We start from the raw sequence: 18,331 nt of genomic DNA on the forward strand, positions 1-18,331 counted from the left end.
ACAAAGATTCTAACAGCAAATCATAAATATACAAATCCCATGACAATTTTTATGACCTCGCGATATTTGTCATAACGGTTTCCTTTTGTGTGACGTAACATACAGCTCGGGAAACTTCGTGATGAACAGACTATACCAACAGAATTCGGATAGCGAACTGGGATATGGACTATATATGTCCAAATGTGACCAAAAAGCCCAATTGTACCCAGAGTATAACATATTAATGAATATATCCAAATTATGGAGCCATCCAGCAGGGAAAGTTGCGGTGACACTCCGATAGACTATCGAAGCTCTTTCTACATGTGATTAGTATGCCTGCTCCTTGCTCTATCCTCGCCATGGCGCCGTGTCCCTGCTCTCTCAGTTACAGAAAGTGGCCGCCTCTCTGTTGCTGTCGACCCAAAGCTCACAGACTCACTCGTTGCTTAGAACCGCCATTTTGGAGTGAGAGAACTGAGAGTCGGCAGCAGCAACGAGAGAGCGTAAAAGGGGGACACGGGGCCAAGGTGAGAAAGTGTTAAGAAGTAATATGGTGAAGGAGCAGTAGGGAAAGATGGCCGGGAGGGAGAAAGAATTAGAACGTAGGGGATCGGAGTACTGGGGCTGCGGTGACTCCCCTCGTGCCTGTTCAAGGGTACGAGAGGTTAGGGATACATTCTAGGCCTATCTGCAGCAGCCAGTAATAGCAATTACTAATAATGTATTTTATTGCTACAATAACAGTCCTTTGTCCTGAGGAGGTGGTCTTAAAGAGACAGACCCCATTTAAATAATTGAAATAGTCAGGACTTAAACCTACTTGCAACATTTATGATTTGCATTGACTTAATCAAAGGTTGGCAGCTAGCTAGCTATAACAAAGCAAAGGAGGCTCGTTTCATGTGAAAATTGGCATAGTTCCTGGTGTTTGGCCAGTTAAGTTAGTCTTGCGTTGCAAAACCATTCACCAGCCTATGTGTATTGTAACTAGCTAGCTATGTTGCTCGCAAACGAGATAGCCAGCTACTACTAGCTGCATACCTTGACCCTAGCTCATTCGTTAGCTAGCTAGCAAGCTAACACTATTCATGTAATGCGGTAGCGGGCAAGCTAGCTGGCTAGCTGCTGCTGGTCTTCCGATGTCACCCGCTCGACTGTGAGTCACTAGCTTGGGTGTTGTATTTCACTACGGGTAGTTAACATTAAACTAATTAGAGCTACACTACCAACATCTATAAGTCTTAAGTGTAATAGGTGAATGGGCAAAATAATTTTTGAAAGACGGTTATTTGTAATAAATATTAAACTAGTTTACTGTTTCACAGGTGGCAAATCGTTAACACTTGCTGTAAAGTTGACTCGGTCAGGGAATTACCCAGGGCCATTTGATCAATAAAGTACATCACTAAACATTTGCCAATATCATTTTTTATTTGGATTTAAAATCAATTATGAAAGACACACAACAAAACAACAACATGCTTGCACTGTATTTTACCTACATAAATGTCGATAATGCCCAGGTATGCAGCAAAACGGTGTTATTTAGAAAGCTGCACTTAATTTACATAGTCTGCAGTCGAGCAAGGTTTGCAGTAGTTTACTAATCTACTAATGTGTCTTTATGCTATCTATTGGGTCAGCTACAAGGTTCTTTCACCTTTTGAGTTTAGGACAAGGTCCTCTAAAGACCCAACTCAGTGTTAACAAATAGACAAAGCCATGAATAGACACTAAATAGATCTACTTTAGTTCATGTCCGATGATCAGAATCTGTCTTCACTTGACTGAGTTGACTTGACACACACTATCTGTTCTCTAGGTCTTTCCAGTATTTGGCCTGTGTGTGAGTGTTGGAAGGAAGGTCAATGGTATCCCATATTTAAAAGGTAGGTCTTTAAAAAAATAATCAGGTTTTGTCAAGGCTTGACAAAAAGAGTGCCTATCCTTACATACGTAAAACTTTCTGATTACATCTTTTAAGTCTCTCATTCTCCTCCTCCTTAATCCCCTCACACTGTCTCTCATCTCAGTGAGTGTACCTGCCCTGCTGGGTGGAGGCATCTCCGGCCAGCATGGCGTCTGGGCAGGGGGACGTGGTGGCTGGGGCCGCGGGTGGCTCTGGGCTGGCCAAACCCCTGCACCTCCAGCACCTGGAGAGGTCCCTGAGGCTAGACGGCTTTCTGCGCCAGACCGCCTCCATCTTCAACAGAGACCTCACCAGGTAGGGAGGCTATGGATTCCTCAGGCATTGGGATGTACCGTGTTTGTTTAGAAGACACTTTTACCCTCTTACCTTCTTGATCTGCAGTTAAATGTTCTACAGTGAGCTACACCCAGAAAGGAAGACGGGAGCCACACTTTAGAGCAGTTTCACAATCACAGTGATAGACGTCACAGCGATGTTTGCGACATGTCATTTTTGTGCCGTTGCCTTGGCTACACTAAACAGAATGAAGGTTTTAGAGCCCTTGATGTCCCCTAGGGGCCTATTCTGGGCACATTTCAGAAGCCAGGAATAGAAGGCTGGTCATGTCTATGGGGCTTAGGGTGCATTTTTGTCATTTTGTAGTGATGACAGCGATGAAAGCGACGGAGCCTTGGGGGAGGGTCCTTCTCTGAGGACAACCAATCCTCAGACCCCCCTGGCAGTGAAGGAAGAGTCATGTGACACAGAGGAGGGGCTGACCGAGGGCAACCCTCTGAATGGTGCGTTGCTTCAAGGCAAAGGTAGGCCAAATAAAGACAGAATTTATGTCAAGAATGTATTATCATTTACTCTCATCTATGGATGTCACACGTGACTGGGTTTAGTCATAGTCTCACTGTCACAAGGCACTCAACAGTTCCTGGGCTATTTGGGGTTTGTTTACCTGCTTCCTATCTGTTGTGTCCACAGAACAAAAGACGGATAAAACCAGCCTTTACAACTTCTCCAAGCTCAAGAAGAGTAGGAAGTGGCTCAAGGTATCCATATCTGCAGGCCTACCTAACACATCCTATTCTGTACCTCCTTTTAAAGACACGGCCCTTAATCTTGCCTCCTGTTCTTGCCTCTGCCTCCCTCCCTCCACACCCTCTGCCTCCCTCCCTCCACACCCTCTGCTTCCCTCCCTCTCTCCACACCCTCTCCCTCCCTCCACACCCTCTGCTTCCCTCCCTCCACATCCCCTCCCTCCACACCCTCTCCCTCCCTCCACACCCTCTGCTTCCCTCCCTCCACATCCCCTCCCTCCACACCCTCTCCCTCCCTCCACACCCTCTGCTTCCCTCCCTCCACATCCCCTCCCTCCACACCCTCTCCCTCCCTCCACACCCTCTGCTTCTCTTCTACGTGTAGAGCATCCTCCTGAGCGATGACACCACAGATTCAGACACAGACTCTGACGACTCAGACTTCTGTCTGTCTCGGGAGGAGCTGCAGGACATGCTGCGTCTGCACCGCTTCACCAGGCAGCACCAGAGCAAGTTCCACTCAGACCGCCAGGTACACACACACACACACACACACAGTAATAACAAAACTAATGAATCTAATGACAGATTGTTGTGATGTTTTGTGAGAGAATCCTGGAGTTGCCTCACAGCAAACTTCTCTGAAACCTGCTTGTCTCTGTGTGTATGACTCACCTCAAAATCTGTGTGTGTGTGTGTGTGACTAACCAGCTTCAACAGTACCAGTACTACAGCACGGGCCTCCTCTCGACCCATGACCCCTTCTATGAGCAGCAGCGTCACCTACTGGTGCCCAAGAAGAAAAAGATCAAAGACGAGAAGAAGTTCAAGGGTACGTCTGAGCCAACCGACACTCCGCCTTGACTTCTGCTGTTTAGAATCATGTCATTCACAGCTGGATTAGATTAAACGAGGTTTCAATCAGGACTGTAACGTTTCCTTGTTTCAGCCAAACTGAAGAAGGTGAAGAAGAAGAGGAAAAGAGGGGAGGGGGAGTTCTCAGGTGAGGGGCGGACGTACTTCGCCAAATTCTCCCACGACGCCTCTCTGCCCATAGTGAAGAAGAAACACCTCACCATGGAGCAGCTGAACGCTCGCCGACGCAAAGTGTGGCTCTCCATTGCCAAGAAGGAGATCCCCAAGGTACGCTGTGGAACACCACTGTGGAACAACGCTGTGGAACAACGCTGTGGAACAACACTGTGGAACAACACTGGAACAATGCTGTGGAACACCGCTGTGTTCTCAGTGATTCATCACCTACTTCTGAAAATCATTTGCCGTCTCTTTCAGACCTTCAAACAGAAAACGTCTGCCAAGAACCTTGTCCTGACCAATGCCAAAAAGGTGAAGGGATCAGATTAAGCGATGACTGTTTTCAAATCTTCAGTCTCTAAGTACAGCTCTGGTGTCTTCCAAGAGACTTAAGTGTGTGTGTGTGTTCGTTCCTGTGGTCCAGCTTGCTCACCAGTGCATGCGGGAGGTTCGCCGCGCCGCCATCCAGGCCCAGAAGAACTGCAAGGAGACACTCCCCCGAGCCAGACGCCTCACCAAGGAGATGATGTTGTACTGGAAGAAGTACGAGAAGGTAGAGAAGGAGCACCGCAAGAGGGCAGAGAAGGAGGCTCTGGAACAACGCAAGCTGGACGAGGAGATGAGAGAGGTGGGGGCCAATGGTGTGACACGGTTGTTTAGTTCGATGTCTAGGTTCTCCACAGCCAACGTCAGGGATTAAATGGCACGGCTTGTGCTTTAATGAGCGGTGTTTTTCGTTACCAACGTACCAACATGTCTCTCTCGCTCTCTTGCTCTCTCTCTCTGTCTCCCCCCTCATCCTCCATGCTCCCAGGCGAAGCGTCAGCAGCGCAAGCTGAACTTCCTGATAACCCAGACGGAGCTGTATGCCCACTTCATGGGGGGCAAGGCCAGCGGAGGGGGGAGGAGGGTCAGGAGGACATTCTGAGGAAGCTGGAGGATACCTCGGCCCAGCGGCAGATCGACATCGGGGGAGGGGTGATGGTCAACGTGGGACAGGAGGACTACGGTACCTCAATATCACACCACATCATACCACACTGCAGCCCACCTCATACCACACTGCAGCCCACATCATACCACACTGCAGCCCACATCATACCACACTGCAGCCCACATCATACCACACTGCAGCCCACATCATACCACACTGCAGCCCACATCATACCACACTGCAGCCCACATCATACCACACTGCAGCCCACATCATACCACACTGCAGCCCACATCATACCACACTGCAGCCCACATCATACCACACTGCAGCCCACATCATACCACACTGCAGCCCACATCATACCACACTGCAGCCCACATCATACCACACTGCAGCCCACATCATACCACACTGCAACCCACATCATACCACACTACACCTCACCTCTGTAGAGACCGTTTATGGCCTGTTGGAATTAAACCAGTGTTGTTTTCAGATATCGTTGTGGCGTAACAAGTGTGTGATTGGCCTTTCTCGTCACAGATAGTGATCACTACAAGTCCCAGGCCCTGAGGAATGCCAAAGAGGCCTACCAGATCCACCAGGCTAGGGTAAGTTCATACACACACACACACACACACACACAGAACTCCCCTGGTCGAACTCCAGTTTTGCATCCCGTTCGTCCTCCGTAGACTCGTCTGTTTGACGAGGAGGCGAGGGACAGTCGCTGCGCGTCCCAGCACGCCGCCTCAGGCTCGGGCTTCGGGGAGAGCTACAGCCTGTCCAACCCCTCCATCCAGGCTGGAGACGACATCCCCCAGCCCTCCATCTTCAACGGCAAGCTAAAGGGATACCAGCTCAAAGGCATGAACTGGCTGGCCAACCTTTATGAGCAGGTGAGCCTGACACAAGCACCACAAACCTCTCCTGTCTCCCGGTCTGCCTTGTAATATGGCATGTTCAATATTGACCACATCCATTGTACTCTGTACTCAGGACTGGGCCTTCGGCCTGAGAAGGTTTACATGACATTTACATTTAGTCATTTAGCCATTTAGCAGACGCTCGTATCCAGAGCGACTTACAGTAAGTACAGGGACATTCCCCCCGAGGCAAGTAGGCCTTGCCCTAGGACACAACGTCATTTGGCACAGCGGGGAATCGATGCAACCTTCTGATTACTAGCCCAACTCCCTCACCTCATCTTCTATGACATCTTCTGATAACTTGTGTTCTCTGCAGGGCATCAATGGGATCCTGGCGGATGAGATGGGGCTGGGAAAGACTGTCCAGAGCATCGCCCTGCTGGCCCACCTGGCAGAGGTAAGACCTCCGCAAGCCACAGCTGCAGGCCATGGATAGATTGGTTTGTGTGAAATCTCAATTTTAAGATGATTTGAAGATACAGTGGTGGGTGGTTTCAGAGAGGTCTGTCACCTCGCAGTTTAATGACCCCGGAACATGCTATTGTGTTGTGAGTTTTGTTGTGCTGGTGTCGAAAAATTGATTTTCCATGCACCTGCATCCTATCCAGGCCCCTATGCAATGGTAGTGTTGAGAATGAGTCGGAAAACGATCAAGTGATTGTTCAACACGGTCTCTGTGAAAGTGGAGACCCCAGCTGTCTGCTGGTCTCACTGGCCCTGTGGTGCTGACATGGAAACGTTTGCATTGTGGAGATTTTTTGATCCCCTCATTTTGAGGCAGACCCCACAGGAAGACATGTGTGCCTTAAAGCTTCGTGTTTCCTGTTTTCAGTGGCTGCTTTCTCTAGGTCTCACACGCACAGAAACGCACACGCCTGACGTGTTGACTGGTTTCAATTGTTGATTTCTCTAGATCTCACACACACACCTGACTTGGTTACTGTTTTCAGTGGTTGCCAACTCTACATCTCTCACGCACACACACACACCTGACTTGGTTACTGTTTTCAGTGGTTGCCAACTCTACATCTCTCACGCACACACACACACCTGACTTGGTTACTGTTTTCAGTGGTTGCCAACTCTACATCTCTCACGCACACACACACACCTGACGTAGCGACTCACCCTGTGCTGTTGTCCCCGTGCAGAGAGACAACATCTGGGGTCCGTTCCTCATCATCTCCCCGGCCTCCACGCTCAACAACTGGCACCAGGAATTCTCCCGCTTCGTGCCCAAATTCAAGGTGAGCCCGACCCGCCTGGCGCGGACACCACACTGCTGGCGGAAGCATCTTGGTTCCTGTGGGAACCGAGCGTCCGTCCTCATCCTCACTCCTCCCCCTGTCCTCGCCTCCTCTCCTGGTGAACTCTCCCCTCAGACGGCCTTCCCCTCGCCCTGTCAGCAGGGGGAGAGCAGCTGAGTCTGGTGGCTGAGCGGTTAGGGAATCGGGCTGGTAATCTGAAGAGTAAGAGCGTCTGCTAAAATGACTAAATGTAAATGTGAGTGGTGCAGACGGGCGTGTGTGGTTGAGCATGTCCTCCAGGGGGCAGTGTTTGACTGTCCTAGCAGGGGTAGACAGGCAGGAGGGGAGGGCGGTCTCACACAATTGGGTTGGATTCTAGGTAGACATACTTTAAGTTGTCACATAACTCAACACACGCACACTAGCGTCAATGCATCACTTGAGCAGTAAATCAACTGTTCAGTGTGTTTCTTTAATGAGGTGTTAACGGAGCATATTTCACAAGCTGTAGATAAGGTCACAGTACACTGGAAAAGAGAGGCTGAAAAAGCCCAACCAATAACAACGGAACTCAACTCAGTATTCGTGTTGAGTGACTGATTATATGGGCACATTTTTCACATTACATTAAACATCAACAACTCGGTCAAAGTTTATATGTTTACAAAGGAGCAATGAACATATGATTTAAAGCTTGGTGGTTTGCTTTTGGAATCAGAATGTTTTAGATTCTGTTGCAGGTATCGTTGTTATATGGAATTATGGAATGCACAGGATCCAGATAATTTTTTGTTGTTGTGACTCTTCAGACAGAGATTATTCACAACTTTGTTTGTCCCTAAGGTGTTGCCATATTGGGGGAATCCACATGACCGCAAAGTGATCCGAAAGTTCTGGAGCCAGGTAAGATGAGAACGTTGCCACCAGTTCTAACACCATGGGTCCTATCAAGTTAACAACTCAGGAAACCAGTCTCCAAAAATGTATCAGGCTTATTCTGACATATACATCTTCCATCTCTCTCCCCCCCTCTCTCTCTCTACATCTCCCTCTCCCCCTTCAGAAGACCCTGTACACGCAGAACGCTCCGTTCCACGTGGTGATCACCAGCTACCAGCTGGTGGTGCAGGACGTCAAGTACTTCCAGCGGGTCAAGTGGCAGTACATGGTTCTGGACGAGGCCCAGGCCCTCAAGAGCAGCACCAGGTAATCCTCTGACCCTGCCTGCCTCTGGGCCACACCTCCTCTGACCCTGCCTGCCTCTGGGCCACACCCCCATGACCCTGCCTGCTTATGGGCCACACCCCCATGACCCTGCCTGCCTCTGGGCCACACCCCCATGACCCTGCCTGCCTCTGGGCCACACCTCCTCTGACCCTGCCTGCCTCTGGGCCACACCCCCATGACCCTGCCTGCCTCTGGGCCACACCTCCTCTGACCCTGCCTGCCTCTGGGCCACACCCCCATGACCCTGCCTGCCTCTGGGCCACACCTCCTCTGACCCTGCCTGCCTCTGGGCCACACCTCCTCTGACCCTGCCTGCCTCTGGGCCACACCTCCTCTGACCCTGCCTGCCTCTGGGCCACACCTCCTCTGACCCTGCCTGCCTCTGGGCCACACCTCCTCTGACCCTGCCTGCCTCTGGGCCACACCTCCTCTGACCCTGCCTGCCTCTGGGCCACACCTCCTCTGACCCTGCCTGCCTCTGGGCCACACCCCCATGACCCTGCCTGCCTCTGGGCCACACCCCCATGACCCTGCCTGCCTCTGGGCCACACCTCCTCTGACCCTGCCTGCCTCTGGGCCACACCTCCTCTGACCCTGCCTGCCTCTGGGCCACACCTCCTCTGACCCTGCCTGCCTCTGGGCCACACCTCCTCTGACCCTGCCTGCCTCTGGGCCACACCTCCTCTGACCCTGCCTGTCTCTGGGCCACACCTCCATGGCTGGTCTGAAGCTGCAGCTCTTACTGCAGGGAAGTGGTCACAAATGTTAACACCGTGTGTGTGTGTGTGTGTGTGTGTGTGTGTGTGTGTGTGTGTGTTGGCAGCGTGCGCTGGAAGATCCTGCTCCAGTTCCAGTGTAGAAACAGACTGCTGCTGACCGGTACACCCATCCAGAACACCATGGCTGAGGTGAGGGGTGTGTGTGTGTGTGTGTGTGTGTGTGTGTGTGTGTGTGTGTGTGTGTGTGTGGTGCAGACGTGCTGACATGTTGGTGTTTCCCCTCAGCTGTGGGCCCTGCTCCACTTCATCATGCCCACGCTGTTCGACTCCCACGACGAGTTCAACGAGTGGTTCTCCAAGGACATTGAGAGCCACGCCGAGAACAAGGGAGCCATCGACGAAAGTGAGTTGATCTGAGACAAGCACTGCCCTCCAGAGGGTAGACTGATTCCAGCTCTGAGAGTAACATGTCAGGATGCACTGGGCACTGCCCTCCAGAGGGTAGAGTGATTCCAGCTCTGAGAGTAACATGTCAGGATAGACTGACTCACTGTGTGTGTGTGTGTGTGTGTGTGTGTGTGTGTGTGCGCGCGCGCTCCAGACCAGCTCTCCCGTTTGCATATGATCCTGAAGCCTTTCATGCTGAGGAGGATCAAGAAGGACGTGGAGAATGAGCTGTCAGACAAGGTAGTGTCCCACTCTGCCACACACACACACACACACACACACACACATACAGTCATCAATCTCTTCATCCAGCTTGTGGCACAGGAAATACCCTAATAAGCCCATGAGTGATGGTCGTGCTGCAAGAGAGCCCATGACAGATGTTGTATTCAGGGCTCTCACACGCACGCACAACTACATATACACACCACACACACACACACACACACACACACACACACACATCACACAACAGGACACTCAGTGTGGGATGAAACCCAGGGATCCCTGAAGGGATTGGCCACGCCCCCACATCTGTCTTCCTCCCTCTCCTGAACTCTCCCTGTCTCCCACCTGTCTGCTCCTACCAGACGCTGTCAGTTCCTTCATTGAATTGATGTCCAACATGCCTCGTCTCTAAACTCCCTCCCTCCCTCCCTCCCTCCCTCCCTCCCTCCCTCCCTCCCTCCCTCCCTCCCTCCCTCCCTCCCTCCCTCCCTCCCTCCCTCCCTCCCTCCCTCCCTCCCTCCCTCCCTCCCTCCCTCCCTCCCTCCCTCCCTCCCTCCCTCCCTCCCTCCCTCCCTCCCTCCCTCCCTCCCTCCCTCCCTCTCCTTCCTCCAGATTGAGATCCTGACCTACTGTCAGCTGACGTGCAGACAGAGGCTGTTGTACCGAGCCCTGAGGAGCAAGATCTCCATCGAGGACCTGCTGCAGTCCTCCACAGGCACGACCCAGCAGGCCCACAACACCACCTCCTCCCTCATGAACCTGGTCATGCAGTTCAGGAAGGTGTGTGTGTGTGTGTGTTTCCCTGGCTCTTTAGTTTCAGTAGTCGCATGTGTTTTTGGGAGTTAGATGGCTGGGCGGTGAGGGAGTCTGGCTAGTAATCAGAAGGTTGCTGGATCGATTCCCCGCCATGCCAAATGACGTTGTGTCCTTGTGCAAGGCACTTCACCCTACTTGCCTCGGGGGGAGAATGTCCCTGTACTTACTGTAAGTCGCTCTGGATAAGAGCGTCTGCTAAATGACTAAATGTAAATGTTTTAGCAGGGCTTTAACTGTGTCGAGGAAAATGGATGCCTTGTTGACGTGTGTGCTCCTTCAGGTGTGTAACCACCCTGACCTGTTTGAGCGTCAGGAGACTCGCTCGCCCTTCCACATGGCCCTGAGGCCCTTCATCATCTCCAAGTTCCTGTTTCGCCAAGGCCTCCTGCACGCACAGCCGCACACGCTGGCCCGGAACAAGTGCGTACACACACACACACACGCGCGTATTGTCTGGAGGTGTACAGTCCTGTGACCCTGAGTCCTCTCTGTCTGTCCTCCAGACTGCTCCAAGTCCTGATGTCTCCCTTCTCTCCTCACCACATCCAGCAGTCTCTCTTCCACCAGAAAGGTGAGAGGCTCAGTCTTACTAACGCCTAGCACCTCGTCACGTTTCGAACTAAACACCGGAAGTTCTACACCAGGCCTGGCCGTGGTCGTTACGCAGGTTACCTCTCTCTACAATGTGTGCTTAATGTGGCGCTGATGTCTTCTCTGATCGCTCAAATCCATTTTGCCGTGAAAGCGTACTGGCTCCCGTGGAGTGATCAGCTCAAATGAAGTGAACGGATGTGTTGGGCGGCCGAGAACATATTTGAGCTCTGCAAGTGGGCTGCAAAGTTGGAAAAGGTCAGGAATGGCTGCTTTAGTCATCTCCCACCCTCCCATCGTCTTTCCTCCAGGGGATCACGAGGGAAGCTGTTTCTCCTTCCTGCGCTTCATCGACGTGTCTCCTGCAGAGATGTCTAACGTCATGCTGCAAGGCACTCTGGTCAGGTGGGTCTTCTGTCCTTTATCAACACCGTTCAGCTGGCTCATTGGAACCAGTGACTTGACTTCTCTCCTAAACCAGTGGTCTGTGTGTATAGCCCACTATCCTGTATGGTCCAGATGTTGTCCTGCTCCAACAGGGAAACATCTAAACCATACAGGACAGTGGCAACTTGAGGACCAGGATTGAAGACCACTGCGCTAAACCAATGCGTTACTTTGAAACCAGTGACTGATGTGTTGTGTTTGACCGTGTGAGAGATGCTTCATTTCCTGTGTGTCTTCCACTCCCTCCCCCTCTTCCAGGTGGCTGGCTCTCTTTCTGTCTCTGAAGGCAGCATACCGGCTCCACCAGCAACGCCTGTGGGGCTTGGAGGAGGAGGACGAGGGAAGGAGACAGGCAGGAGGAGGAGGGAGCGAGGAGCCCAGGAGTAGGTGTCTGTCTCGAAGAGGTCTCATACTGTGGCTGGATCAACCCACGGCCTACCCCAACACACACACCAGCCCTGTGCTGCAGGTGAGACTGTGTGTGTGTGTGTGTGTGTGTGTCAGAAACCGGAGACGTTTCAGAGAGAAGATGCTGACTGAGGTGAAACACTACCCTTCTGCTCCAGCGAAGCTCCAAGCGGCCCACACATCTCGTTGTCCTCCCCAGGCATCCCTCTCCTCTGGGATCTGGGCTTCACTACCTATCCAGTCTGGTCCAGGCAGGCCCATGGCAGAGCATGTCTGGGCCTGAGCCTCCAGTCCTTCTCCCAGCCTCCCTAGTCGCTCCCCTTCTGTCCTGCAGACTCCCCCTCCTGCCTTCATCATCCACCACTTACACAGGTCCCTCCAACTCATCCCCAGGCCTCCTCCTGTCACTCTCTTAAGGTTCTCACTCCTGGAGGGTGTTGGGGGCAGTAAAGAGAGAGACGCAGTTACTGGATGTACGCTCTGACCTCATTCTGAAACACCCAAATTAAGTCAAGATCTATTTTTAATCCCTAAGTTTGCACATTTGCAAATTTTTCCATGAACTTTTGACAAGTTTGGTGCTCCTTCCAGTCCCGTCATGATTTCCTGGCCCCCGTCTTGACTAAGTGGGTGTCAATGTGGGTACTTAATCATGTGGGTAGTTGGTCCCTTTTGTAGTCAGAGCCCAGACACTCCGACTCCCAGACTCCTTCTCTGATTTCCAGCACTTCCTGGTCCTTACCCATCTGGCACTGGGCCATCCGAGTCTTTATAGACACTCTGTCTCCTAACACACCTCATCGAGTCCGAGCTAGTCTAGCCGACTAGCCAGTAATATACCCTGACCAAGGCTGTAGGCTCTGACCTCTGACCTCTACCCTCGGATAGCGTCATGAGAAGTGCGGTTTCTGGAGACGTTGATTGATTGGCTGTAATGAGCGCTCAGGCCCAGCCATGGGGAGGTGGGCTGGGGAGTGGAGAAGGCGTGTTGGTTGGATGCGGTTTGTTGCTCTACCACTAGATGGTGCTGTGAATCCGTCAGTGAAATTACTAACCTTAACCATTCTAAACTTTTTTTCAACCTTTTTCGAAACCTTTTTAAAAATATGTTTTTTTTCACAGAGTAAAAGGAGAGGGGAGAGAACAGAGAAGCCTAAAACAGAGCAGAGTAAAGCAGAGCAGAGATTAGTAGGCATCAAATACTTATCAATGATGCAAACTTATTTTATTGAAATTATCCCACATTTTTTCAACCTTTTTAAAACGTTTTTTTAGAAAATATTTGTCAAACCTATAGAAACCTTTTTTTGGAATGGTTAACACAAATTTACAGTTTGGGAAAGTTAATTTTGCACTTTGGGACGGTACTGGGACAGTGAGGAAAAAGTTAGTTGCGAGCCTTGCACGTATGCAAGTACTGTACTTTCTAACTGACAAATGTTTGTGTATGTGTGTGTGCTTCTGCCTGTGTCAGGATCTGGTGTTCACCCGTCACAAGCCTGGTGTGGTGGGCCACACGGACGTGCTGGTCCACGGCAGACGTTCAGCCTCCTCCTCTCTGCGGCCCTGCCAAGCCACACAACCTCCCAAGTTCCTCCTCGCTGCTGTACCCAGGGTAAGACGTCCCTGTGTGTGTGACAGCCTTTCAAGTTGGGTGGTCGCAAAAACGGAGACTGGGTGTGTGTCGGGTGGGGGGGGTCGTTGGAGACGTGCAACAAGCAGGGCTCCTCTGTACAACCTGTTGCACTGAACGTGTGTGTGTGTGTGTGTGTGTGTGTGTGTGTGAGGACCCCCTGCTGTGGCTTCCAGCTGCACACTAAACAAACACTTGCTTCTAAAGAAAAGGGCCCTCTGCTCTGTTTGTCCTCCACTGGGCCCTGTATTTATTTACCTTTCATGTTTACACACATGCACACACACGCAGATCCTGCTGATTCATTGATCGCAGCTCCCATGTCAGCAAGGACAGAACTCAAGTTCCTAGTCTTCATAATCTTCCCTGTCCTCCCCCTCTTCACGCTGTCCGTCCTGCATCGGGGACGTGGACAGAAGACAAAGCACTTCCCACAGTCCAGCCAGCCTCACATCCCTCCTCTCTGATTGGCTCCACAGGTGACAGCCGTTCCCATGGATCGTTACTGCGACGACCGAAGTGCCGAGTATGATTGGCGGATGGTGCGCGGAGGCGGGAGTGTCGCCGCCAAGCAGTGTTTCCTCTACGGGTCGCCTGAACTCGCTGCTGATTGGTCCACAAGGGCCAACTCCTTCTTCCCACAGTCCCCGGGGGGCACGATGGCCCTGTACCCTCGTCATGGCTGGTCCTTCATCAGGATACCTGGTGAGGAGCCACGGCTTTGTTTGTTGTCTTAAATGGGCTCCCTTTTTACGAGGACGGTTCCGATTTGGGGGTGAACTGTCCCTTTATATACTCTTCCAAAGTGTCTGTGCCTGCGTTTCTCTCTGAGTGTGGAGACAGCTGGGTGTTTTAGCCTGGAGTGCAGTGTGTATATGCCCTCCAGACCCTGTGGGCCTGTGGGTCAGCCTTAGGACTGTAGGGCTAGCCCTGGCCCCAGCCCTGGCCCCAGCCCTGGCCCCAGCCCGGGCCCCAGCCCTGGCCCCTAGCAAGCAGGGTGGGAGGGAGGAGGAACAGGCTTGAGCTCGTGGGAGAATCCACACAGGGCACCTCCTGGGGTCATGTACTGCAGAGCAGGCCCATCACTCTCCTCTGGCCCTGCCAGTGTGTCCCAGCTCAACTCCTCCAGACACTGTGACACACACACACAACAACAGGAACACACACGCACACATGAATGAAAATTGGCTTTCAGTGTGTGTGTGTTTGTGTGTCTTTTAGTGTCTCGATACTCCTTATCACAAAACCCATTAGTTGTGGCTGTGGGGTCACAGATTGGACAGTGTGCTGAGGGTTTGCCAGGGAGCAGATGAGTGATGCCCTGTGAGGGTTACAGCCTTACAAAGAGCACGTTTCCCTTCTCACAGACCTCCAAACCTTTCCACAGACACCCCTGCTCTTTCTGATGACATGTCACTTCTTCGTTTTTTTCCTGACGAAAGAAAAAAAACACAGATTTGTTTGCTGAATGTATATTTACTGTATGAGGCAGTTTATTGGTGTGTGTGTGTGTGTGTGTACTGTAGTGGCATTGATGTGAGAAGCCAGACGTGTGTGTGCGTGTGTGTGCGTGTGTGTGTGTGTGAGAAGCGTCTGGGAGCCCTTGTGAAGTTCTTCAGGGGCAGGACAAAGTGAGGAAGTTTGACTATTGGTCATTGTTCCAGTGCTGAGTTAGGTAACACTAATAGACTGGTGTGTGTGTGTGTGTGTGTGTGTGTGTGTGTGGTTTCACCCCATTCATGGAGTGGTGTTGTGTTCTGACCAGCTACAGCCTCTCTGGATCACCTTGCCTCGTCTCTGTCTCTGACGACAAACCTGTATAACAGCTGACCTAGATCCAGCATCCCCCCCCCCCCCCCCCTCCGCCTGGTCCTCACCTGCACCGTGACAGGGTAAACCCCAGACCTGAAGCCAGAGTCTAGGGACAACCTGGGGATCTGCTCCTTCTCCCACTTTCTCAGCGCGATCGGAAGGAAGCGGGCTAGCGGAGGGCCGACCCCCCACCACCGTATTGTTGCCACATCAAGGCCCAGCAACATGGCCACAACGCTGGGCTTTCCCACCCTCCCCCTCTGGGCCCAGAGTCCCAGACCTCCAGAACAAATGGCCGCTGCTGAATGCTGTTTGTTTGAGCTGCGTGAGGAGAGCTGCTGCCCACCAGTAATCAGGCCAGCCCATCTAATCTGAGGGGCTGGAGGAGGCAGGCTCGCCGAGAACAATGGAGGCACTGGCCTGGGCCAGGGGGTTCTGCCGGCTGCCTGTCTGATTGTGGGAGAGTTTGGAGGGTAAATAGAAAGCTGGGGTTAGTTTGTTTGTTTGGTAAACATCCCCTGTTGCTGCTGTGGTGCCCTCTCCGCGGGGTAGGGATCCTCTGCTTTCTGTATCACCTGCTGGATCTGATCCTGCCTATTGGGATAGATATTGTGTGACCATCTCATCTGGTGCATCATTGGGAGGCCTTGTGCAAATTCCACTGAAGTCGAACGGTTCCGTGGGAAATTCGACAGAATTCAAAAATACAACTTAACTGTGTTTGTGGCTCCAATTCCACTTACCGTAATCAGAAGAACAAGCCCACAAAATGATGCCTTCTCACAATAGCTAGCCTTTTCCCCTTTTCTCTGTGTTCTGAAATGAGGTTGGAAAGAGTGCAGTTTGCTGTGGAGGTGTGTGTGTGTGTGTGTGTGTTTGTATATATATATGTGTGTGTGTGTCTGTGCCAAGCCACAGGCTGTGGGAAACACTGCTCTGTCTTCCTGTCCCTTCAAAGAATTCCTGCTCTCCAGCAAAATGGCAGGAAGTGTCCCAGCCTTCTGATAGAGGGGCAGAGAGCAGCCCAGACAGGCCACTCAGCGAGGGCTGCTACGTCACCGCTCCCTGTCTGGTACCCCCACACACCTGGAGGGGTACCTTTACCTGGGGGGGCTCCGCCTGGAATAGGAAACATGCCGTCCGCTTTGCAACGTAGCTCGATGTGTTTGGGGGGGAGCAAGGCGGGAGGATTTCTCGCTGCAGTACCGAATGCGTCCTGAAGGAGGCGACAGCACCCATCATTGGGTTGAGTTTGCCCTCCCGGTCTGTGAGAGCCAGTGTTGGTATCGGGTCGTGGGGTGTGTGCGAGGCCAGACCGCCGCAGGGTGTAATCTATCTTCACGACAGCGTCCACGGCGCCCAGGACTTAGTCTCTCTCTGCGGTGGGACCGGCAGTGGAGAGTTTCCCTCCAAACACACACCCTCTGTCCCGCCTTGCCTGGTGAGCTGCTCCGAGCTCAGAGGAGCTGCTGTGTTATGTACGCACAGGGGCTTTAACATAGTTTACTCTTCTCTGCGTTGGCCAAAAATTCCTTGGCTCGAGAGTGTGGTAAACACCCAGGCATCAGCAGTCCTAACCAGAAGATTATCCCCTGTCCTTGGGCTCTTTTGCTCTGAGTCATGTAGGCCTGATCGAGGTGATGGAGGACGTATATGTATCCATCATTATCTCACTCTGTCTGTCCATTTCTCTCTCTCCATTTCTCACTCTCCCCCCTGTCCCTCCATCAGCCCCTTCCTGCCCTGTCTCTCACACACCCTCTACCAATGTTGCCCTCCTCAATCCCTCCATCTCTCTCTTTCTCTTTCTTTCTCTCTCTCTCTCTCTCTCTCTCCACCCCTCGTGCAGGCAGAGCAGCAGTGAAAGGGGGAGAGTGGAGGGAGTATTAATGAAATTAGCAGCGGAGTTGGAGTAAGCGGGCGCCAGGCAGCAGGCCTGGGATAATTAGCTGGCCCAGGGCTCAGTGACAGCAGGCTTTTAATTGGGTCAGGCCCGGGTCAGCCCCCTGCTCTGGCCTACAGGGATTGGATTACACTGCTTGGGGAGGGGAGGGGCGTGGCAAGAGTGAGGGGGGGGGTTTACTGGATGAGAGTGCAGGTGGGTGGGTGTCTGTGTGGCTTGGGGGGGGGGGGGGGGGAGTATAATCCACCAGCAGGAGAGGGTGGGGTCGGAGTGAGGGACACTGGGGGATGGGTGATGGTGGGGGTGAAGGAGTGGCATGGCAGGTGGTGAAGCCCGATCTGGGTCTCCATGGAAACCACGGTGTTAAAGCGAGCCACATTGGAGTGTGCCGAGGTGGGGGTGCTGTGTGACTGGAGGGCTAGTCGTGGAGGGCTAGTCGTGGAGGGCTAGTCGTGGAGGGCTAGTCGTGGAGGGCTAGTCGTGGAGGGCTAGTCGTGGAGGGCTAGTCGTGGAGGGCTAGTCGTGGAGGGCTAGTCGTGGAGGGCTAGTCGTGGAGGGCTAGTCGTGGAGGGCTAGTCGTGGAGGGCTAGTCGTGGAGGGCTAGTCAGGGCGCCCACAGTGTGCTGCAGCCCTGTTCTAGACCTGGAGGTCTAACTGGACTGGGTTTGTTCTGGGATCATCAACCACTCCTGTTGTTGCTGTAACCAGAGTAAACAGACCCTGAACTTTGATTGGTGATCCTATAAAGACCCATTTTTTACGTCTCCATAGGGCGAGTTTCGTTTCATAAACTATTCGTTTAATCCCTCTTATCCCCTCTATATTTGGGTATTGTGTGGGTTGGCTCTGTGAAGCCAATTTGTTCAACTTTACGACCAGCCTCATGATTCTTCACTCTGCAAACAGATGTATCTTATTACATGAGCCAAACTTGGAGGAATGAAGCAAACCATCTAAGGTCTCTCTCTCAAAAAAAAAAATCTATATCATAATTATATATATATAATTTATA

At 52.1% G+C, this 18,331-nt stretch overlaps 1 protein-coding gene across 1 annotated transcript in view; it reads left to right on the forward strand.

Moving 5' to 3' along the window:
- Positions 1-679: 679 nt before the first annotated feature.
- ino80 (INO80 complex ATPase subunit) overlaps positions 680-18,331 on the forward strand; it is a 29,465-nt gene continuing 11,813 nt past the window's right edge. Inside the window, 28 exon segments of the mRNA XM_084699773.1 lie at positions 680-1,141; positions 1,808-1,874; positions 2,019-2,209; positions 2,558-2,715; positions 2,885-2,952; positions 3,326-3,472; positions 3,652-3,772; positions 3,890-4,083; positions 4,234-4,287; positions 4,400-4,603; positions 4,790-4,877; positions 4,880-4,984; positions 5,456-5,523; positions 5,608-5,811; positions 6,158-6,238; positions 6,993-7,088; positions 7,932-7,991; positions 8,152-8,294; positions 9,139-9,223; positions 9,320-9,437; positions 9,636-9,721; positions 10,322-10,489; positions 10,806-10,945; positions 11,029-11,096; positions 11,428-11,521; positions 11,822-12,032; positions 13,446-13,586; positions 14,084-14,309. Coding sequence (XP_084555899.1) covers positions 2,061-2,209; positions 2,558-2,715; positions 2,885-2,952; positions 3,326-3,472; positions 3,652-3,772; positions 3,890-4,083; positions 4,234-4,287; positions 4,400-4,603; positions 4,790-4,877; positions 4,880-4,984; positions 5,456-5,523; positions 5,608-5,811; positions 6,158-6,238; positions 6,993-7,088; positions 7,932-7,991; positions 8,152-8,294; positions 9,139-9,223; positions 9,320-9,437; positions 9,636-9,721; positions 10,322-10,489; positions 10,806-10,945; positions 11,029-11,096; positions 11,428-11,521; positions 11,822-12,032; positions 13,446-13,586; positions 14,084-14,309 — 3,277 coding nt within the window. The 5' untranslated portion in view covers positions 680-1,141; positions 1,808-1,874; positions 2,019-2,060.

Source organism: Hypomesus nipponensis, chromosome 6, assembly GCF_054491055.1.
Source record: "Hypomesus nipponensis isolate SF chromosome 6, ASM5449105v1, whole genome shotgun sequence".
Classification (NCBI taxonomy): domain Eukaryota; kingdom Metazoa; phylum Chordata; class Actinopteri; order Osmeriformes; family Osmeridae; genus Hypomesus; species Hypomesus nipponensis.